Source organism: Equus quagga, chromosome 15 (genome assembly GCF_021613505.1).
Source record: "Equus quagga isolate Etosha38 chromosome 15, UCLA_HA_Equagga_1.0, whole genome shotgun sequence".
NCBI classification, from domain to species: Eukaryota; Metazoa; Chordata; class Mammalia; order Perissodactyla; family Equidae; genus Equus; species Equus quagga.
Genome location: NC_060281.1, coordinates 41,183,648 through 41,207,478, shown reverse-complemented (window position 1 = coordinate 41,207,478; position 23,831 = coordinate 41,183,648). Strand labels below are relative to the sequence as shown.

The window sequence follows — 23,831 nt, the reverse complement described above, 5'->3', positions numbered from 1 at the left end:
ACCTTTGTGTGGTGAAATTGAAGTTATTCATATTTACATAAACAATAACAGCTGTTTCACAATTTGTGACTTGGTACACCCCTTTAGATGCCACTCGAAAGTGGATCTTTATTATTATTTATCAGGGAAAGGTCTGTATACCTGAAACTAATATAATATGTCAGTTATACCTCAATTTAAAAAAGAAGGGGCCAGCCCCGTGGCCTAGTGGTTAAGTTTGGCATGCTCTGTTTCGGTGGCCTGAGTTTGGTTCCCAGGAGCAGACCTACACCACTCATCAGTGGCTATGCTGTGGTAGCAACCCACATGCACAATAGAGGAAGATTGGCACAGATGTTAGCTCAGGGCAAATCTTCCTTAGCAAAAAGAAAAAAAGAAGGAGAAGACGAAGAAAGGCTAATGTGCATTTCCCCAAGAATGAGACCACACAGTGAATATTTTAGGAAATTGAAGATTATTTGATAGTGCCTCTTACACTTGGTGTTTCACTATTTCTCTTTTTATTTCTTTTTCAGGAGAGGAGTTCATTACTTCGGAAATGGTACGATTTAATGATACAAAATAAGGATGACCTTGCCAAGATAATTACAGCTGAAAGTGTGAGTTCAGGGTTCTAATTTGCTGCCCTGAAAAATTGAAGAGTTCTTAGACTGAAGCTTGGGGAAGCCGCTGGCTTCAGTGCTGTTGTGTAGCTAAAGAAAATGTGAATTCCTTGCCTAACAATCAGATATCAACTAATTATTGTGCCAGGCACCAACTTTTTCTAAGGAAGCCAGGCACTTACATTTGCTAAAACAAAATTTATATGTTCTAATTTACTCTTTAATAATATGCAAGGAATAGATTTTGAGTGGAACTGTGTGAAGCCTGCTTTTTCACCATTCCAGTTTTTTTCTACATGACTATTTTCATTGATTTTTCATGTTATTTTTGTCCATTTAGAAATGTATCAGTAGTTTCACTGTAGCTGTAATAAATTGCACTGTGGTCACAAAATTTAGAAGATATTAGAAGGAGAAAAAATTAGAAGATACAGTTCTAGTTGTTTCCTCCTAATTTGTAAAAATTGAAAATGTAAATGATGATCAATTGTGGTCTAAAGTGGCACGCATGCTTTTTTCCATCACCATTTGTAATTCTGCTTTCTGAAATTCAACCGAGGTTAGAAATCTCTCAACAACCCTGTGGGTTTGTCATGGGAAATTTTTCTATGCTGCTTGCAGCCTTGAAGAATTTAGAAACGCAGAGTCATGCTCTTGTTAGAAGGTAGTGAGTGTGTCCTTTTCTGATCTAATTTAGGGCAAGCCCCTGAAGGAGGCACAGGGAGAAATTCTCTATTCCGCCCTTTTCCTCGAGTGGTTTTCAGAGGAAGCCCGCCGCATCTACGGAGACGTTATCTGTATGCCCGCCAAGGAAAAGCGGGCCCTGGTCCTCAAGCAGCCCGTTGGCGTGGCTGCAGTCATCACCCCGGTACGTGCAGCCTCCACAGGATCCCAGGGGAGGAGCGTGAGTAGGGACCTGGGACACAGCTCGTTCTTCCTTGTGAAGAGGTGTGCTCAGCCTGATAGTTTTGTCACGTGGTCTTGGTTTCCTGATTCCTTTGCTGGATGCAGAGGTGTGTTGCTTGGTCCTCTGTGATAATTCGAGGTGTGGTGGTGGCGGCGAGTGGAAATACATGTTTTGTAATGCCCACAGACGTAGGATCACTCACAGGAGGACCTAGGGCTTCTCTGACTTGGCTTGAAGACTTCTGGGCATTGCCTAGCACATCTGAAAAGATCTCCTGGTATTTATCATTTTTTTAAAAGACTTAAGATAGGACACCTTTGTTAATGTGCCATAATTTTAAGAAAATTTGATGCTTAAGTTATGGTTATCAGCATCAGCAAAGTATTTGTGTACCTACCAGCAGGCACTGGGGCAGGTCCTAGAGGTCAAAAGGCTAAGAAATAAGGTATTGTGTTTGCCTGGCTGGGGGTGCACTATACTTATGGGGTGACCAGCCTTTCTTGGACCTATGTGCTACTAGGTCCCATATTAATTTCTCTGCAGTGTCTACCAGCTGGTTCTCAAGACTACTGTTCTTTCCCTGCTCAGCATAGTTACAGGCAGACATTCCTCTTACTGCCTGGACTGACTAGGTTTGAATCAAAGCTCACTGTTTACTAGCTGTGTGACTTTGGGCAAGTTACTTAACTGTTCTGTCTCAGTTTCCCCAAACCTGCAAATGAGGATAATAATACCAACCCTATTGGGTTGTGATGAGGATTTAATTAATTATAATTTAAAAGTGCTTAGAACAGTGCCTGATACAGAATAGGCATTATACAAGTATTTGTCAAAATAAAATAAAATACTGTTAATATAGATATGTAGATGCCTGCAGATATCTTTCTATAAATATATATAGAGAGAGGGAAATAATAAATCATCTGCCATTTTCCAAATCTCCTTTGCTGATGTTTTTTCCCAAAGGGTCAGCAAACTGTGGCCCTCAGGCCAAATCCAGCATGCTGCCTGTATAAATAAAGTTTTATTGAGACAGAGCCACAATCATTGATATATATATTGTCTGTGGCTGCTTCCACATTACAACCACAGAGTAGTTGCAACAGAAACTGCACATCCTACAAAGCCTAAAATAGTTACTATCTGGCCCTTTATAGAAAAAGTTTGCAGACCCCTGGCGTAGATAATTTTGTACTGTTATAAATTCTGAAAATGTTTCTCGTCTTTGTGAGCCTTTGTCTCCCAAGTCCCTCTAGTTGACAGGTGTGGGGTGTTCTGAGAGCTCACCTGTGCTAGAGCCAGAGGACAGCTTTGCCAGGCAGTTGTGCAATGGAATTTGTTGACTGACTTCCAGACTTATGTTCCTTTGAACTGTGGGCAGTGCTTTTCTCACCAACTTCTTCTGCTCTTCTGACCCCAGTGGAATTTTCCCAGCGCCATGATCACGAGGAAGGTGGGGGCCGCCCTGGCAGCTGGCTGCACCGTGGTGGTGAAACCTGCCGAAGACACGCCCTTCTCTGCCCTGGCCCTGGCCGAGGTGAGCTTCTCTCCCTGGGTTTGTGCAGAGCCGACAGAGTCCAAAAAAGGATATGTATCTGGGACAAAAAGAAGCAGTTTAGAAGCCTGCCTCTCCTCCATCACTGTGCTGGATGATATTATTTTAACTTACTAGCAATTGTTATAAGTCAGATGTTGCTCTTTTTAGAAAAAACAATGCATGGGGGATTTTCTGACATCTGTAGGTAATGTATGTTTTAGGCTCCCCTAAAAATGATATCTATCCATCATTTTTCTTAAGTGGGCAGTCCTAGTAACATGACTAAAATGGGGGCATTTCTCACATTTACGGAACCTCATTCACCACTCCCTTCTCCACTTCAGTCCACGTTCAGTCAGATTTTGTCATTCTTCTGTTTACAACCCTCTAATGGCTTCTCATGTCACTCAGAGTAAAATCCAGACTTCCTGCAGTGACCTTCAAGACCCTATGAGATGCCACGTCCCTAGCCCCCATCCCTCTCTGCCCTTGGCTGTCGCTCCCCCTTTCTCCTCTGCCCCTGCCACTCCTCAGACCACACCAGGCTCTCCACCGACTCAGTTTTATGCTTGCTTTTCCCTCTGTCTGGAAAGTTCTCCCCCAGGGACGCCTGGGACTTGCTTCTTCATGTGTTTACTCAAGTGCCACCTTCTTGGTGAGTCCTCCCCCGGCCACCCGATTTGAAAACCACAGCCTAGAACTCTTGTGCTCCTGGTCCCCTTCTTGGCTCTCTTTTTCTTCCCATAGCACTTAGCACCGCCTGACATACCGGATATTTGACTTCGTTGTTCTGGTAATTATCTGCCCCCACCAGAATGGAAGCTCTGTGGAAAGGGGAACTTGGGTCTGTTTTGTTCACTGCTGTGTGCCAGAGCCTAGAACAGTGCCTGGGTATAGGAGACAGTCAGTGTTTGTGGGAGGGAGGGAAGGAGAGAGGAGGACGGAGGAAGGGAGGGAGGGAGAGGAGGAGGAGGAGGGAAGGGGAGGAGGGGGGAGGGCTTTGATGCAGTTAGAGCCCCTTTGAGTTTGGGTGTCAGTTTCTGACCTCAGCCCTTCCTGGGCCGTGACCTCCCCCTCCTTTGGGTCCCTTGCTGCTATTTTTGCCCTTTTCCCTGTGGTCAGATGAAGGAGGTTCTGAGAGACGAGACCTAACCATCCTCAGGGTAGCAGCAGTTACCTCGCTTGCTGTTCTAGCCGCTCAGGGATCTGCTGCGGCCCCAGAGCCAGCGCCCAGAAGCTCCTGTCCTTGAGGGCCCTTCACCAAAGGGCACCTGATTTTGGAGGCAAATCGGTCATTTTAGTCATACAGAAGCATAAACTGAAGGGAAGTCTTTTTTTGGATGGGCTTGAAATAATTCTTAAATCTGTGCGATGTAAGTTAACCTTTTTATTAGGCTCCTGTGGCATAGGTATGGTTATCGGTGTATTTCCTACAAATTATGATGTTTAGAACCAGTAACGATCTCTGACTGTTAGACCCCCACTTGCTTACAAAATTTATCTGAAAACACATCTATGTTGATTGGAAATGTTAAGAACCACAGTTTTTAAAACCTCTATAAACTGAGAGATTATTTCAAAGGAAGATTGTCCCTGAGCTAACATCTGTGCCAGTCTTCCTCTATTTCGTGTGTGGGACACTGCCACAGCACGGCTTGATGAGTGGTGTGTAGGTCCAAACCCAAGATCTGAACCCATGAACCCCGGGCCGCCAAAGTGGAGCATGCGAACTTAACCACTACGCCACTGGGCTGGCCCCTAAAGAATGTCTTGTAAGTCTTCTTTTAATCTGCAGGTTCCCCTCCATCCTTTTCTTTGCCTTACAATTTACCTTTTGAAGAAACTGGACGTTTGACCAGTAAAGTCCCATATCCGGGTTTGGGTGACATACCATGTTCCCCTGTCGACTGCACTTTCTGCAGGTTTGCAGCTGCACCCAGATGCTTCTTCAGAGTTGGGCTCCATCCCTTTTTGTGTCCTTTTGTCAGGAGGCGCATATGTCTGGTTGTCTCTGTTCTCATGATGTTAGCAGCCATTGCTGCTCAATGCTGCTCAGTCTGTTAATTCATTAGGAGTTGTAAAAATGGTGATATTTGAATTCTTCCAAAGGTTTTTTTCTTTTTTCCTAATGAGGAAGATTAGCCCTGAGCTAACATATGTTGCCAGTCTTCCTCTTTTTGCTTGAAGAAGATTGTCCCTGAGCTAAAATCTGTACCAGTCTTCCTCTATTTTATATGTAGGATGCTACCACAGCATGGCCTGATGAGCAGTGTGTAGGTCTGTACGCAGGATCTGTACCTGCGAACCCTGGGCCACTGAAGCAGAATGCACAGATTTAGCTATGCCACCAGACTGGCCCCCTGAATTCTTTCATTTCTTATTCATTTATTCACTAGACTCCTTCTATAAAGCAAAGCATCCCGTCATCTCCCATTTGGTTACCCAGTGGTAAGTTCATACGGGAAAGGCAGTACAAGTGCTCAATTCTTTCTTTTTATTAAAGTTTTTCAAATTAATGAATCTATTCCTACCATCTGCCTAAAGTTTTCAGTTAGTTTTCTAAGTATCATATGCTAATAGATTTTAACATATTTGATGAGTTCCAGTCTGTTGTGGTTATTTTGCTTAATGAAGCTCAAATGGCCCCCATTTTTGGCCAATGGCAGCCCCTTCACGTTGCCTCTTGCGCCTGTTAACATAACTCTAATAGTCTTTGAGAAGTTCCTTGCTATCTAATATGACAAGATAGTTCAGGCTTATTCTATACATTTCCTGCCCCACCCCTGGGATTATCCATCTCTGCAGAAAGCTCTTGTTTCCTTTAGTAGGAAATAATGTTTTAAGTGTGCACTGGGGCTCAGGGGTCTTCATTGCTACTAGTTGGTCATTGTTTCTGGGCCTTTTCATTGAGCAGGGCTAGGAAACACCTATATGTGTACACACACTGAAATACTGCATGAATTCATCCAGAAACTTCCAATTCAAATTTAGTGCTATAGGTACTTCTATATTTTATCTCTGTCTCCTCCTTTCCTGGGTCCCAAGGACTTCGGTGGTGACTGAGTTTGAGCATCCCACAGTTACTCGTTTGCTTATCACACATTATACACACTGCAACTTCTGAATATTCATCCTAATATCATCACCGATAGGCCTCCTGAAAACGGTTGGATATTTTTTATTTTAGAACAGTCTTAGATTTACAGAAAAATTGAAGAGATGATACAGGGACTTCCCACATAGCCTACACTCAGTTTCTCCTATTACGAGCTTCTCACCTTGATATGGTGCACTTGTTACAATTGGTGAACCAATATTGAGACGTCATTATTAACTGAAGTCCATTCCTTATCCAAGTTTCATGAGTTTTTACCTAATGTCCTTTTTCTGTTGCAGGATCCCATCCAGAACAGCACAGTACATGTAGTTGTCATGTCCCATAGGCTCCTCTTTCCTATGATGGTTTCCCCATATTTTGAGAAGGTTACAGTCTCTACAAGTCAGGGCTGTACCATTACCTACCGCATTTTCTCCCTTTAACCCTCTCTTCGACCTAGCTCACAAGCAGCTGTTTAGTGCTTACCACCAATGCTTACGTCAGGCCTCCAGTCATTTTGGTCCTATGAACCTTGTTCCCTGGTACACTCCTCAGGAAGGGGTCATGGAACAATATCCTTAAATGTTGACAACAGTCTGTGTCCATTATGTTTCTAAATCAGTGTTGCTGGAAATAAAATCCTTGGTTCACGTTTTCTTTACTCGATTGTCTTCAATGTGTTCTCCATTTTCTTCTGATGGGAAGTGTTGCTCTTGAAAAGTCTGATCATAGTCTGAATTTCTTGCCTCTATAAGTCAGCTTATAGTTCCTGCTAGTTGCCCTAAAGTGGGTTTTGTCCTCTTTATTTTTTATTTTTTTTATTTTATTTTGGTGAGGAAGATTGGCCCTGAGCTAACGTCTGTGCCAGTCTTACTCTATTTTGTATGTGGGATGCCACCACAGCATGGTTGATGAGTGGTGTGGAGGTCTTCCCAGGATCTGAACCTGTGAACCCCTGGCCACCAAAACAGAGCATGTGACCTTAACCACTATGCCACCAGGCTGGCCCCTCCCTTTATTTTTAAAGACCAGTAATGTCACTAGAGTCTGTCTTTGTGATGATTGTTTTGGGTCAATACTCCAGGTGTGCAGGGTGATCCTTCAATGTGTAGGTCCAGATGGTTTTTTAAATCTCTGGAAAGTTTTCAGAATTTGTTCTTTCTCCTTGGTTTGGTTTTCTTCTTCAGGAACTCCTATTATCCATATGTTTTATCTGTTTTGTCACTTTCTCTTGTATCCTTTTCATGTTTTCCCTCATTTAAAAAATTACCTTCTTTTCCACTGCCTATTTTTCTTAAGGTACTATCTGTTGTGTTTAGTTGTTCTTATGTTTCTTCTAGTTTGCTTTTCATTTCTGAAAGGATTTTTTTCTTTTCTTTCTAATTCTTTCCTGTGTTCATTTCTAAATCTTTCTAATTCTCATTCATGTTGTTCTTTTGTATGTTGGTACAGTTTTCATATCATTTTTCACCTCATAGTTATTTTTCGACTGGTTTTGTGGGCCTGTCTTTCTGGTAGGTTTTTCTTGTCTATGAGGATGCTTTTCAGCTCTTTGTTCTCTTTTTTTTTTTTTTTTTTAATATCCTTGTGTGGGATTTGACATTGGTATTTTTCTGAGAATTTCATTTGTTTTTATATGAAGTTATTTTCCTAAACTTTTAGGCAGAGGCCTGGGTTGAGCTAGCTTCTTTAACTTCCCAGAGTGCCTTTGGGTGTCTTGCTCGCTGAGATTCCCCAGCTCCATTCCCTTCCCCACTTTCCTCTGGGCCCTCTCCTCCTTCATTGCACGCGTCCCCGGCAATGTACCCTTCGTGCCCTTCAGTCCTCATTGCAGAGTCCCTTGCACTCATCTATTATCGCATTGAGCAATTACAGCTCCTGTTCCAAATCGGCCTGCCCTGTGTTTCCTGAACACCTGTGGGCTATTTGGGGCTCTCTGTTATCAGGTCCATCAGACAGCCTTTTACTTCCCTCTGTATCTTCTCACGAAGGTGCTGGTGCTCCCTAGCTGTCAGTGGTGTGTTCCCACCCACTTATAATTGGCAGTTTGTGGAGATGCCTTGTCATCCAGTGTTTTGTGCCGGTCCCAGTCTATCAACAGTACTAGCAGCTCGAAATGCGTGGGCGTGCTCACCTGGGCCCACAGTGAGCTGCTTACAAACATTTCAGCTGTCGGAACCAGTGATGTGGCTGGACCAGCCCTTGTGGTTCTTATGATTGCGAGATACCCTCAGCAAGAACTCGCAGGAAACTTTGGAAGGTAAGATTTACTACTCACATGGCCTTTTAGGTGTATGGCACGCCCAAGGCCACACAGCGAGGTTGTGGGGAGAAAGAAAGAGAGGAAGAGAGCACAGGCTTGGGCCTGGGGTTCTGCTTTTATTGGGGTCCAGCGTGGGGGCCTAGGTTTCTCGAGTTCACTCCTTATGGTGGATTTAAAACATAAGAGCGGAATTAAAGCACAGGAAGGCAAAAACGAGTGGCCAAATGGTCAGTTATCTAAGCCAACCAGAGATCTCTAAAACAAAAGGAGACTGCAGGGGTGGAGTGGCCTGGCTGTTCATCTGGTTGTGTGGCTGGCAGTATGTGGATGGCCGTTTTTTAAGTGGATGCCTCAGCAATCACAGCTAAGTCAGGCCTCTGCTTTACAATTAGAAAAACCCAACTCTCTGGCACTTACACAACATCCAATCTTATAAATGTTGTCTCTGATATTTTGGTTTGGCTAATTGTTCTCTCTCTGTTTTGTTTTTTTTTTTAAATTTTGAGGGGATTTAGAGATTCAAAAACTCTGCTTCTCCTACCATCTCAGAATCCCCAGTCAGATTTGTGCAATAAGTTAATTGTTAACAGGATTCAGAAGTCACAATAATTCAGGGTATGCCTCCTCCAGAGCGAATCGCCATGGAAAGAGCACGAATTTCCAGGTCAGGCAGCTGTGGGTTAGCCTGCTGGTTCTGTTACTCCCTAGCGTGGGGTCTCGGACTGACTCTCCCTGGGCCTCCCTTCCCTCCCCGCTGCTCTGGAAATCGCCTGTGGGAAGACCTTGCCCACCGCCCTGCACATCGTATGTAGGTGTTCGGTGAATGCCCCTCTCCACTCGCTCCCCTGAATGTACAGGTGAATCAAATAGCTTTTCTTGGACTCTCCTCTGATTTTTCTTGGGAAATAAATCCAAGATGTGGGGTTTTTGATTTTGAACAGAAATGGCATTGAAACTTATGCTCTAAGAAATGTTAATTCAGTGATGTGTAACAACACATTAATATCACCTTAGCACTGTTAGGAATCTTGTTTCAGTTCCAAATATATTCTTATTCTATCCCCACTGTTAGCTTAATTCTTTTCCATCCTTTGTGGATTGAAACATCTGCTTATTTCTCTTTTCTGTTTTTTCAGTTTGATCATTTGCTGTCACATGTTTGCTGTTTCTCTTTCTAGCTTGCAAACCAGGCTGGGATCCCTCCGGGTGTATACAATGTCGTTCCCTGCTCTCGAAAGAAGGCCAAGGAAGTGGGTGAAGCGCTTTGCACTGACCCGCTAGTGTCCAAAATCTCCTTTACTGGCTCCACAGCTACTGGAAAGGTATGTAACTTAAATCTCGAAGAAAACAAATGTTGTTCTAACATGTTCTCTTTATAGAGTATAAAAATACTATTTCATCTTTTTTTTGCTGAGGAAGATTCGTTCTGTGCTAACATCTGTTGCCAGTCTTCCCCTTTTTGTGCTTGAGGAAGATTAGCCCTGAGCTCATATTTGTGCCAGTCCTCCTCTACTTTACATGTGGGTTGCCACCACAACATGGCTGACCAGTGGTGTAGGACCGTGCCTGGGATCTGAACCCATGATTTGATCTTTATCAACTTTTGTAGCAAGATTTCCAGTAGACTGTTAAAAGCTCTGTCAAATGAAGTCGTGTCTGATTATCTTCTGGAGATATTTTGGATGGTGTTCCTTATCGTTACATGACAGAGGCTCATATTTGACAATATGGAAGGAGTTAGGGTGGCGAAGGTTCCCGTTTTTGTTGTATGTGAAGTGGCTGAAAGCTATCCGTTGTATTTCCTCAATTCTGGAATGCGTGTTTCTTTCATAATCTAGAATGAAAGATTCCAGAAACACAGAATTGATGTTGAAATGGATGTCTTAGAATTGAACAGAACTTGTATTTAGTAGCAAGGTATTTACAGAAACAGAAAGGTCTTTTTTTTATAGTTTTTTTCCTTAAATGTTGAAAAGTTGTTTCCCCAAAACTTCATGTTTGTGCCTGTGAGTGGCTTTTTGTTTATCCTTTTAAATGTTCAAAAGAGAAAAAGGCAGAGTAGAACAAAAGTTTTTATTTCTGGTATTTCTCTCCAGATAGTATACTTTTTTCTGCTAGTGTACATACACACATAGATACATGTATGTTATATATGCCAGACATGTACATAAACATATCAGATAAAAATAGTATAAATCAAATCTGAAAGTTTTTGTGAAACTGGTCATTTTTAGACACTGTGAGAAGCAGGAAGGAATAAAGCAGTTTTAGTAATTCCCAACTGTAATCACTTTTGTCATGCCATAAACTCACGCCCAGGGAGTGGCGTTTTTGGGAGCCTACCGTTCATTCGTACCACAAGCAGACCTTTTAGAGGCATAAACTGCTATAGCTCTGATCAATGGATCTTATGATGCAAACTTACTCTCAGAGGGTTTCAAGCATTGTTAGGAAGCAGTTAGAGAAAGAGAGAGGCCTGGGAGAAAGGGTGGTAAAACCTTCGCCATTCAAACCAGAGACATTCCCAGGATGCCGGGCAAAGGCCGGCAACTCATTGCTCTTCCTCACTTTGCTCAGCAAACTGTCACCGTCTGACAGACCTCCCAGGAAAATGCTAACTGTTTTCCTTTAGGCACAACTTTACCTCTTAAATTATTTACCCAGGACAATGATTGACTTCAGGTGGCTTAAAAGGAAAAGCGATAGGAATCACCAGTTAAGAAATAACGACTCTGTATGTCCAGGGCTTCTTCTGAGCTGATCTTTCAGAGGACCAGTGGCTGAGCTCCTGACCTTCAGGCACAGAATCTTGCCTCTGACTGAACCCCGTAGTGACTGAACCCCATCCAGCGAGCCTGTTCTGGAGATGCCCGCCCTGGCCTCACCCCCTTCTAGGGGGACCACCCCTCCTGGGGCCTGTTGTGGGGACAGCAGCTGTGTTTTATAGCACATAGCTGCTTGTCTCGTCCCACACAGAGACTTGAACCATGAGTGATCATTTGACCTGAGGAAATCAGATTTGTAGGCTGACCAATGACCTAGAGCAAGTGATCCAGCCAAGAAAGATGAGCGGGGCTGTCACATTCCCTCTCCAGGGCTTTGGAAGCTGAGGTCCCCAGAAGGTCAGTGGTGGGAACCAGAGTGGAAAAGATTCCTCAGGAGGTGACAGGAGTGCAGGCAGTACTGCAGGGCCATGGCAGGCCAGCGCTGGGTTCAGGCCATGGTCCTGAGGGCTGAGAGGGGAGAAGACGCGGTCAGACAACACAGAGCGCAGTCAGACGACACAGAGCAAGTGCCCATGGAGGAAGGGCACCATGAGACAGGTCCTGGGCCCAAGGCCAGGTGGACACGAGTGACCCAGAGTGAGAAAACTGAGGAAAATCAATGGCCTGACAGATAACATTTCTTAAACATTCAAAACAGAAATAGCTGTCTTAAGTCCAATATAGAAATATGTTTAGTCTTCAAACTTGTATTACTTTGTTGAGTGGTAACATTTCCTTGAGAAGATCATTACTATTTAACTGCTGCTATTAATTTCACATCCGGGCACGTAGAGAAGTACCTGCACAGAAACATTCTTCTAGCTGTTCTGAATTTTGATCAAAAGCCCTGTTGCAAAACCTATGACTTCAGGGTGTGCGTCACTAGGGGGCCATTCCTGGAGTGACCTTGAGCTTGTGACTACTGTCTGTTTCACTTGAACCGTCTTTCCTGTGGCTGTGACTGGGCAGAGACCTGCTATCCTATAATAAAGTAGTTAAATGTCCCCAGGCAGCTTTCCTAGGCCATAAAAATCTCTTACTGGATATTTAAAGCCTATTGAGTATCAAAAAACCTTACCATCATGCATTGAGCCAGCAATGCTACTTCTACAAATTTATACTGAGGGAATAATTGCAGTGTTATTTTTAATAGCAAGGAATTGGAAACAACTTAAATTTCTAACAGTCGGAGGTTGAATAAATAAATTATGGAACAGCTATGCAATAGAATACTACGCAGGCATCTAAAGGAATGTTCTAGAAACACATATTGTTTAAAATTATGGAACAGCCATGCAATGGAATACTATGCAGGCATCTAAAGGAATGTTCTAGAAACATATTGTTGATGTGAGGGAATCTTCACATTATAGCATTCCATTAAAGGAGCAAGGTATAAAGTGTTGTGAACATGTTAAGATGTTCCAGACGTGTGGTTAATTGGGAAGATAAAACAGGTTACAAAACTGTATAACTCTACCATCCTATTTTCTTTTTTTTTAAAAAAGGTACATATACATGAACCTGTTTGGCCAAACTCTAGATGGATATACCTTAAAATTTTATCAGTGGTAACCTATGGGTTGTGGGACTCTGGGTGATTTTATCTTATCTCTATATTATGATTTTTAAGTCTATTAGCATATAATTTTTTTGCAGAGGTAGTATTCCTATATAGTTCAGGAATCAAGACAATATAAACATGTTTAGGTTGAGAAGCCTTACCCCCTGACTCCCTCCCTTCTACAAGTAATTACTTTGTTTCTTGTTATCTTCTCAGTGTTCCTTTATCAAATGCAAACAAATATGAAGGTATGTTCTTGTTTTTTCTAATGCAAAGTGTCATCCCATCTCTACTACAGTGCACCCGGCTTTTTTCACCCTTGGGTACCTTTTTGAAACAAAGGCTCACCAGACCTGGTAACTGATTTCGGTGCTTACAGCCTTCTCTTCTCTGCCTACAGATGCTCCTGCACCACGCAGCAAACTCCGTGAAAAGGGTCTCCATGGAGCTGGGTGGCCACGCCCCGTTCATTGTATTCGACAGCGCCAACGTGGACCAGGCTGTAGCAGGCGCCATGGCATCTAAATTTAGGAACTCTGGGCAGGTGAGTCCTGGAGCATTTTTCAGCGTTTCTGTGTATGTGTATTTTACAAAGATCCTAACACCTTACTCATCTCCTGGAAGGAAACCTTTGGGTTCCTGCCATCATGCCTTCTTTCTTCCTTTGCTCTTTCAGCAAATAGGTAACCAGTGCCTTCTTTTGCTAGGACTCAGCTAGGCTTGGAGGGTCCCCAGAGAGAAGGTAGAGTCGCTGGCTTCAAGGAATTTTCTGAACAGTGGATGTCTTTTAATCGAATTGTTCTCTCTTCTCTTCTTTCCTCTATTGTTTGAGTCTGGTTATTTCCAGTGTTTTTCCCCCCATTGGACTTTTCTCTACTGAATAGGTATAATCATCTCTAAGACACAAAACTGCCTTGAAAGGCTAGGGGTTGAGGCCCACAGTCTCAAGGAAAAGAGGATGGGAAAAGGTTGAGATGGTGCCTTCAAAAACTCAAAGCCCTGCTGCCCTGGTCTCACTCCTCCTGAGATGGATGGGCATCCTAGACACCCACCACAGGGTGCTGCCCAAGGACCAGCAGTGCTAATGGGGTGTCCAGGTTGTCCTTGGGAGGGTGACGGCCTGAGCTCACGCCTGCATAGGAAATCCTGTAATATTAGATCTGGCAGAAACCTTCAAAATTATCTGATACAAATCTTGTATTTTACAGACGAGGAAATGAAATGCTAGAAAGACTAATTGATTTGAGGTCATCCCTCCTGGAGTCTTGTCTCCCAAGTACTATCCAGCTGTTGCCGGGATCCTGGCTTCCTGCAAAATATTCTTAAGCACTTTGTCTTAAAGTACCATCAATAAGCGGTTTTAAATGCATTCCAGAAACGGAATAAAAACTCCTGAAAGTTTATATTGGGGAAAAAAAGGTGAAATGTTTATAATATTCTATATTAAATGGTTTTCATCTTTATATTGGCCTTTGGTAATTAGTTTTTCCCCTTTCACATAACCTACATAAATTTGGTTGTTTCAGAAATAGATATGTTTCCTCTTAGAAACACAAAATCCCAATGTGCATAACCTTCAGAGTTACACTCCAGAGCTACAACCCTGGGGTATGTTGTTTTAAGCCAATAAAAAAAGCACAGGACACAAAATTATATACCTGTTTCTATTAGAAAAATACACAATTAAGAAAAAAGCATAACCAGAGGCATTCACAGCTAGAATATACAACTGTCTACTGGGGGGGCTTTGGGGAAAAGTAAAAGGAATTAAAAAAAAAGAAAAAAGACAAGAAGGAAATTTATCAATGACAATTGCACGTCCTGTAATGTGGTTACATTTTATAATTTAAAAATATTAGATCTAATCAGAAAAAAATAAGCAAGGGTCTTTTCAAATTTAGGCTGACATGGAAAAATGGTCTTGAGCCCATTTTCGAAAGGTCAGATTCAGCCAAACACTCAGAAGTTTTAATAAGCTAGAGGATGTACGTTAGCCTGCATCCCTCTGACCTCTGCTCTCTGTCGCTGCAGCGTCCGTCTAGCAGGGAGTTACAGTGTTTGCGTTGGTTTTTTCTCTCCCTGTTTATTTCATAATGGCTTATTTAGGCCATTTGAAAAAACCTGAGTTTGTTGGCTTTTTTTTTTTTGCACACGGATGTTTATAGTTGCTTACTTGTCTAGCCACAGAGGTATGGCGGCTGTGGAGGGGTTTGGAGAAGAATGTGCGCTTACTCAGTGCGTTTATCTTTAGGGCCAGGCCCACATAGGGAGGAAAACGGCAGGTCGGACACCTGACAAGAACCCCCTGGGAAAGTGTCTTCACCTTCAGAGAGGCTGCAGCAGGCATCCATTTATTGGCTGGGTCAGTAGCTTCTGACAAACTGTCTGAGTTTTTTGTTTTTTTCTGTCTAGACTTGTGTTTGCTCAAACCGTTTCCTGGTGCAAAAGGGTATCCATGATTTCTTTGTGAAAAAATTTGCTGAGGCCATGAAAACATACCTGCATGTGGGTAACGGATTTGAGGAGAGAACAACTCAAGGCCCATTAATTAATGAAAAAGCAGTAGAAAAGGTAAGTTCATGTTATTATCCGTTAAAGTCAATTTCATGGTTTTGATATCCAACGCTTAACTAGGAAAAAACACTGGTAATGTGTCTAGCGAGGCTATTTTGGAAACAATGAAGAAATTGGAAAAAAGTGAATTTCTCCCAATTTGTATGAATCAAATGGCCTCATCTGGTCATAAGCTTTTCCAGCTCTGTCATGACACTGAGTCCCCATGAGGTCTGTCACGTTAGATCTTCTACTGCCCTCCTTAAATTTTCTCTAACTGTGGTGATAATTCTGTCCCTCACTCTCTCAGGAATTAGGATCTTGAAATACAAAGTTCTTTAGTTTTTTGAACACGTGAAAGGAAAGAAAGACCGGTTGTGTTTTTGAAATTGTTTATGTTTCAGCTGAAATGTTGGCTGACATTGACAACAAAATACCCTTCCAGAAGAATCCTTGAAAGCATCCCCTTAGGGAGTTAGAATAGCAGAAGCCACATTCGGATTTAGACATGGCAGGGAAGACTAACTGCCTTTAGGAAGGATTTGTTTGTTCAAAACAATGTCTCAATCTAGACTACTAGCTAGGTGAGATTTATTTCCTTATTCTACTGTTTTAAAAAGATAATCCTGTTTCGAGTTGCTTACAAGGAACTTCCCTGTAATACCAAACATCTAATCTACTCCCTAGATAAATGTCTCCTAGTCAAAAGGATTTTAATAGAATAATTTAAATCAGACAGAAAACGGAGGCTGGAGATTTTGTTGGGGAAAGAAGGGAGAAGAGTGGCCTGAAGTGGGGCACAGCCAGCATCCTGGGGGTCACTCGAAGAACCCAAATCAAGTGCCAGCCAGGTCAGCACCCAAGTGGGAAGCACAGCCTCACTGCCGTTCGTCCGCCTCCTGAGGGCCAAGCCTTGGAACGGCTGCCCCGACCCAGGGGTCGTCAGGTCAGCTGAACCCACATCTGTTGCCTTCCCCGCTGGAAACCAAGGGAAGCATCGAGGTTTGACAGGCCTGCATTTTTGATACCACCTGCATTTTTGAGGTGACTTTGGACCCTGGGGACTTGATTGGCCAGTGAAGACAATTTGGGTCTGTACCAGCTGTGGTTCAAATCCCAGAGTGGCGGTTCTTAACCTACCCTGTGTCTGTAACTGCAGATGCCCAGGTCCCACCTGAGGAGATTGGGTGTGACTTTGTCTGGGGTAGGGCCTAGGCGTGGGCTTTTTTTAAGTGCTCCAGTTATTGCTAGTTTGCCAGGCTGGGAAACTGTTGTCCTAGAGATTTTCTTGTTTTTCTCGCCAAGATGAAGATGCAGACGTTGCTCTCTAGAGGGCACTATTTTCTAGGACTTCAAGCAACTACAGATGAAGGATTTCTTTTTTTGGAGAGTTTTGTAGAAAACACCTTGTCTGAAACCATTGTGTTGGCTTTAGTATACACCCAGCCAGAGGGTAAATTCCAGGAAAAAAAATCGCACATCACATTTAATATGACAAGAAAAGGCCAGAGCATATTCCCTTTGGGTGCAAAGAGGTGGGTCCTTGTAAAGTATGTTAAATAGAATTATTTTGAGAGGTATAAATCATAGGAAGCAGGCCATCCTAGCTAATGGGGATTTGTTGCAGACAGCAGACTATCAGAGCATTGTAGGGGGTGAGGATTTAAAAAGGGTGAGTCGGGATGGCAGAATGTGCCGGGCCTGTATTTATCTCTTCTGAAATCGTATAGGGCCTTCAGCTGAGAATGGGAGGAGAGGGAGGACTCCAGTGGACCAAAGATTGTGATGAGGGAAGGCAGAAGGGATGGCGTTACCAGAAAGGTCAAAGCAGCTGAGGCATGCCCAGGGGAAGCCTGTGGAGAAATGGGTGCCGTTTTTTAGGATGGAGCCTTTCTAGAATTAGCTGGAGTAGAGAGTAAGAATGAGAGGAGGGGAGAAACGGCACTCATGGGTTATACTTTTCACAGTTTTCTGGGTCATTCGTACACCACTCCTCCCCACGATCACCACTAATACATATAAGGCAGCAGAGGGATTTGCTCTGGGCAGGAAAATATCTCTGAAGAAATATAACAGCCTGCCTAGGAGGGTGCAGCTTGAAGAGTGAGAGGAGGCGCACCAGAGCGTGGGTCCCCTGCCTTTGCCCTGTGGGGCAGGGGGCTGCCCCTAAAGTGAAGCCTGCCAAGTCAGAATAAACCCAAGTCCCATTCGTTCAGCGAAGAGACTGGAAACAGCAAAGGCCACCCACGCCACCCACCTAGGTTAATCAACCCAGTCCTTCATTAGAAAGATGAACAACCAAGGATCTTGACACCTTTAGGGCAAACCCTCAGCATATGAGAGGAAGGGTCAGGAAGAACAAACAGAACAGCTGACCCTCAAGGAAGCAGATGAATCTGGGAACAGAAAGGAATTTTCCAAGACCCTAATCGTGTCCTCCAAGAGCTTTGAGAAGATAGTACATCTGTATAACAAGAGCAGGTTCTATAAAAGTGAAGCAAGGAGAATAAGAAAGAGTTTTTAGAAATTAAACACATGATGGTGAAAATGTTTTTAAAAATCAGTAGATGAAGATGGAGAACAGAATCGAGGAGAGCTCTTAGAATTTAAAGCAAAAGACAAAGAGATGAATAATATGACAAAAATGCAAAAAGAAATCAGAATTAGAGGTGAGGGGGATATCCATTTTAGTAATAAAGAGTTCTCAAAAGAAAGAATTGAGAAGATGGAGGAAAACAGCATTATAGAATAAAAGATAAAAACTTAGAGCTGAGGGAATAATCCTTCAGATGGAAAGATTTCACTAATTGTCAAGTAGAATGAATGAAAAGAGAAACCCAGATATATTTTGCTAAAATTTTAGAATGTCAGGAACATGAAAGAAGATGCTAGAAGCTTCCAGAAGGGGGAAAAAGCTACCCACAAAGGAGTGAGAACCATTGTTGAATCAGGCTTTTCATCAGTGACACTAGAAGTGGAGAAGTGCACTCAAAGTTCTGAAGGAAAATTATTTTGGATCAAAGTTCCATCATCAACTGAATTGTCAGTCCGCTAGAGACGTGAAGTGGCAGAAAACTCAGAGGAAACCACTCTCAGGGAAGCTTTTTTGAAACAGCTACTTGAGGAGACTGTATAAAACAAAAATGAAAGCAAAGTCCAGGAAAGAGGACAACGTGGCATTCAAGAACCTGGAAGTAACGCAGGAGAACAGTAAGGGCAAATCCTGGGAAACAGCTGGGCATCAGGCCCAGAAAGACGCGGTGCATACGTGTTAGACTGTCTAACAAACAGTGGGATCAGACAGCCAAGGAGCACAGAGCAGGGAGAAGGCAGCACTGCACATACCACGGATGCTCTTAGTGCCTCTGATCTCTGCATATTTGATTCTTTCTACCTAGAAGGAACTAGGGTACATTTCTTTTACCCTATTTTTTAAAAAAGTTACAATTTTCTGCAGTTTAAACATTCAAAGAGATTGTATCATTTCCAAAGTACCCACAACCAACTTGCCCAAGGGCTCTTCTTGTTCTCTTTGCACAGGTAGAGAAACAGGTGAGTGACGCAGTCTCCAAAGGGGCCACCGTTGTGACGGGCGGGAAGCGACATCAACTGGGAAAAAATTTCTTCGAGCCGACCCTGCTCAGCAACGTCACCCAGGACATGCTCTGCTCTCATGAAGAGACGTTTGGGCCTCTGGCACCGGTTATCAAGTAAGATCATCCAGCCGGTAGGAAGACTGGAGAAAGAATAGAAAAGAAAAAGGAAACCTAGAGAGCAATCCAGTTCATGGGCTGTTGTGCAGCCTGGGGTGGGGAGGGGCTGGCTAGAGAGGCAGAGGGCTGTGCTGTGTCCATGGAAGAGCCAAGTTCAATTTATGGTTTAACAACAAATTTTGTTATTGCCTAGGTAGAGCACAACATTTACCAAACTCTTTACTTTGCCCTCTTACTTCTTGCGTTCTGCTGAACTCATTTTTCTTCTTAAGGGAGTACATCCTCAAAGAGTTCTTTCAAAGGAGTCTGTGGGAAATGAACTTTCTGTGTTTTTATACCTCCCATTCACAAGTAAATAGTAATTTACCTGCATAAAATTCTAGGTTCCATGCTTTGAAGATACCACTGCTTTTGCTTATTTCCAGGGTTGTTCCTGAGAAAGCTAAGGTCTGGTTTTTGTTCCTTTGAAGGGATCTGCTTTCTCTCTCTGGAGACTTAAAATTTCTCATGGTCTTTGACATTCTTAAATTTTACTGGTGTGGCACCTTGTGAGCTTTTTCATTCTGAGGTCCTAATGTCTTCCTTTAATATCTAAAGTGTTTTTTTAGTCCTGGGAAATTCTTGGTCCTTATTTCTCCAAATATTTCTCTTCCCTCCATTTATCCTTTTCCAGCTTCGAAGTCTATTGTAGTCATATTTTCACTTCTCTTAACTCTTGTTTCTTGCCTCCATCTCTTCCTCCATTCCTGGTGCCTCCTGAGAGACATCTGCCAGCTTAGTAATTCATTCTTTGGATTCACTCATTCTGCTATCCAACCCATCCACCAAGTTCTTTATCACAACAATTATCTTTTTCATCCTTGCTCTCTCCAGTTGGTTCTTCCCCATAACTGATTCTTCCCGCTTTATTATTCTCCCTTATTTTACGTGGATACGTTTCCTTTTCTTACATTTTTATTCTGTTCTGTTATATCTGCCTCCCCTGGTTTAGGTTGTTCTGCTTATCTTTCTTGGTCTTGGAGCCCTCAGATGTCTTGTGAACTCATCTTTAGCCCCTTGGACTGTTAGCAGCCTTGGCTAGTAATGTCTGCTTTGGGATTGTAGTAAAAACGTTAGCCATTAGTTTGTGCTCCTTCTGATGCATTTGGAGGGCAAACGGTGAGCCTCAGGGTGGGAAATTCTAGTATTAAAATGTGGTCTCAACACCTCTTCCCTGCCCCAGGTATCCTTTGCCCCAAGGGGTATTTTGCATAGAGTAATGGGTTGGGGAGAAGGGGCCTCTGGTTCACGCTGCCCCTATGCTTGTTTTGGATCGCACACTTAGCCAGCTGGGCTTGAGCACTGCCTGGGTCCCCTACTGCCCTGAGCTGGTGGTGCTGCTTTTCTGCCCATAGCAACATAGCATTGGTCCAGGGATCCAGGTCTGTAGGCAACAGCATCTGAAATTCACAAGTGTGATGGGGAAGGTGCAGCCCCACCTCCACAGACCCCTTAGAGCTCTGGCCCATCTCACCCTCTCCATGAGTGGGCCCCAGTTCTCTCCCACTTGAGACTGTCATTTCCCTCCAGGATCCAACCGCTTCGTGGCCTCCAGAATTTTTTGCCTTTTTGGCAAAAAATTTTTGGTTGAGGTTTTTTGAGCCATGATTTTCTCCTCTCCTCTAGCATCTCCAGCATCAGGTTCCCACAGAGAGCTGGCAGCTGGTGCTGCCTGTGCCATCTTGTCCAGGACAGAAATCTTTCTTATATACTTTGCTGGCTTTGTTACCATCTTGCGAATGAAGTTTATATATTAGTCCACCTTTGGAGAAATGGACCACTTGAAGGACTTTTATCTTCTTTGTTTTAATAAAAATTTTTAATCCAGAATGTGAACTTGATGTTTTCACAGGACATCGAAAGGATGCAGTGGTTAGGAATGCAGGCCTTGGAGTTGAATTAGGTGTAGATTCAGGCTTGGCTGCTTCATACCTGTGTACCCCTGGATGAGTTAACTTCTCTGAGCCTCAGGGTCCTCATGTGAGAAAAGGGATAAGAACTAGTTCCTGCCTCACAGGGTAGTTATCAGGTTTAAATGACATAATGTACGTAAAGTGCTTAGCACATTGCCTAATACCATTATGGTGGTGGTGGTGGTGGTGATGGTGTAAATAAAAAAATTAGGGAGGGAGACCCAGTTGATACCAGTGGACTCCAGTCTCACCACACCTCTCCTTCTGGGGCACAGAGTGGTGAGAGCACAGCTCTAGTGTTAGCAGGTACACCGGAAAGGTGAAAATCCTCAATGATGCCACAACTGATGATGTGACTGCTGTGTTTTTGAGGGACGGTTGGGGAATGGGGACATTGGTCATGCCCTGTTTTTCTATTCTCCCGTGGATAGAATAGCTTGCTATGTTCAAGTGGAGAGGGAAGCCGTAGGAGACACAGCTGGTCATCCTCGGAACAAGTGATTCTCTTGGGGTCCCCTTCCCCGACCTTCCCTTGCCCAAAACTGCCTTCTTTTCTCCCAGGCTTCTAATTGTATTGACTGGGGCCCAAGGCAGCCCAGCCCACTCTGCCTGGTGCCTTCAGAGAGCTGCTGGCCCCCACTGCTGGCCGATCTGCTGCTGGCAGAATTAAGGAATTGGGATGCTTAGAACCGTTTGCCCCAGTTACAATTCTGGAGCAGCAGAAAAATGCCACTCAAATCTTGTTCCAGAAATAAAATGATAAAGCTGGGAGAGACCGCAGAGGGCTTTGGTGCTAGCACTCCTTGATTGCGGAGAGGAACAAGACTCCCAGCATGTCACACTGTTAAGAACATAAGTGGTAAAGCCCAAATCAGAACCCTGGCCCGACTTCCTCTGGACAGTTTTCTTTCTACTATCTTATGGTTGCTTCTAAATTATGTCGTTGTCACAATTGTTATATATTCTCAGTAGGTAGCAGGAGCAGTAATCCTTTCCTAAGGCATTTTGTTTGATGTTCTGGATGTGCCACTGTTCCCTGCACATCAGCCTGCTAGTCTCTTGTTGCCTTAAAAGGGACGAGTCGGTGTTGTTCTGTGCACGCCAGCCTTGAATGCTGAGTCATCGCAGCGCGTGGTGCTGTTTTCCTCTGTACTCTGCCCTGGGATCTCTTTGCTAAACTCTGATCTGCCCCTTGCCATTATTTGGGAACAAATCAGGAAAAAAGGCAGCGGTTTTCTTTGTTCTCCCTTACAGATTTTGCTGATGACCCCTCTTAACTTTGGCAGGTTCGATACAGAGGAGGAGGCGGTGGCGATCGCTAACGCGGCTGACGTTGGGTTAGCAGGTAGGCGTTGGTCCTCGCTCGGTGGCAATCGTAACCATTTCTCGAACTGATGCTGGGGTTTGCCTTCTAAACATCGCCCTGGGTTTTGAGAAGGAAATTTCACTGGAGCAGATGTTTTGTTGCTTTCCAAGGGGCAAGGACAGATTTGTGCGAGTTCAGGTTCCTTTGCCTTATCTCCCAGGTTGCACACTGGGAGCTCCCTGGGGAGAACTGGGTGAGCAATTGGAGAAGAAGCATTGCAGATTATTCTAGAAACACACACACCCCTTAAGTCCCGTGTTCTTAGAAGCTTGATGCCTAGAAATTCCAAGTGCTTTTTCTCCCATTTGGCCTGGCTTCTGGAAGCCTGAAGAAAAGAGGAAGTCCTAGACCGAGGGCACCAGCAGAGAGCGTCAGGGACAGTGAAAGGAGCAAAGACAGCACGTGCAGATGGAGCTTCACTGAGTGGCTGCCATTCTGTTAGTGTGGAGAGGGTCACGGTGGCCCCAGTATGTACCCTATTACCATGACAAAATTATACAGGCATAAATGCACTCCACAAAATTTATTTAGCATCCACAGTGAACGAAGTACTGAGAAAGATACAGAGACATAAAGATAGAGCTACAGCTCTGTAGAAGCTTCCCCTTTAGGTGTAGGAGGACTCCTTCTAACTGTTTGTAAAGAAGAAGGATCAGAGCCAGCCCTGATGGCGTAGTGGTTAAAGTTCGGTGCATTCTGCTTCAGTGGCCCAGGTTCAGTTCCCAGTTGCAGAACCACACCACTCGTCTGTCAGTAGCCATGCTGTGGTGGTGAATCACGTAGAAGAACTAGAAGGACTTATAACTAGAATATACAGCCACACACTGGGGCTTTGGGGCGGGGAAAAAAAAAGAGGAAGATTGGCAACAGATGTTAGCTCAGGGCGAATCCTTCCCTGTAAAAAAAAACAGAGGAAGGATCAGCGTGCTGTGGAGTACCTCTCCCCATGCTGCCTGCTCCAGGAGTTCTCCTAAAGCCGGGTAAGTGTGTGCATGGGTGCCTCTGTAATGCTGAGTCAGTGTTCTTTTCTCCCTTACTCAATGGGATGATGGTGGAGGAAGCCCCACCCTGAACTAGGTCATAAATGATGGGCAGGACTCTGATTGTGCAGAGATTAGAGCAGAGGGATTCTGGGCAGAGGGGACCAAGGGAGTTTAGAAGTGAAGTAAGAGAGTGAGGAGAATTTGGAGAAGGTGGTTAGTGATTGGAGTAGTGGAAGGTAAAGCTGAAAATGTTGACTGAGACCACATTAGGGAGGGTTTGAATACCCACTAGAAATTTAATCTTATTTTGTAGATAGAAAGGTGGCCCCGGAAGGTTTGGGCAAAAATATCACAAGGATAATCTAACAGAGGCGTGCAGGCTGGATTGAACAGTAGACAACAGGAGCTGGGGAGGCCATTGGTACAGTCCTCATGGGAGACGGTGAGGGCACTAGCAGGAGTGGAACAGGAGCAGAAAGATGGTTTCAGGACCAACTGGGGGCTCTATGTGCTTAGGAGCAGCGAGGAT

At 43.9% G+C, this 23,831-nt stretch overlaps 1 protein-coding gene across 1 annotated transcript in view; it reads left to right on the top strand.

Annotated features, from left to right (window-relative positions):
• Positions 1 to 23,831, top strand: part of ALDH5A1 (aldehyde dehydrogenase 5 family member A1) — a 29,254-nt gene that overhangs the window by 5,012 nt on the left and 411 nt on the right. The window contains exons 2-9 of the mRNA XM_046640408.1: positions 516 to 599; positions 1,300 to 1,470; positions 2,930 to 3,046; positions 9,585 to 9,728; positions 13,136 to 13,279; positions 15,148 to 15,306; positions 18,829 to 18,998; positions 22,240 to 22,298. Coding sequence (XP_046496364.1) covers positions 516 to 599; positions 1,300 to 1,470; positions 2,930 to 3,046; positions 9,585 to 9,728; positions 13,136 to 13,279; positions 15,148 to 15,306; positions 18,829 to 18,998; positions 22,240 to 22,298 — 1,048 coding nt within the window. The remainder of the gene's footprint in view (positions 1 to 515; positions 600 to 1,299; positions 1,471 to 2,929; positions 3,047 to 9,584; positions 9,729 to 13,135; positions 13,280 to 15,147; positions 15,307 to 18,828; positions 18,999 to 22,239; positions 22,299 to 23,831) is intronic.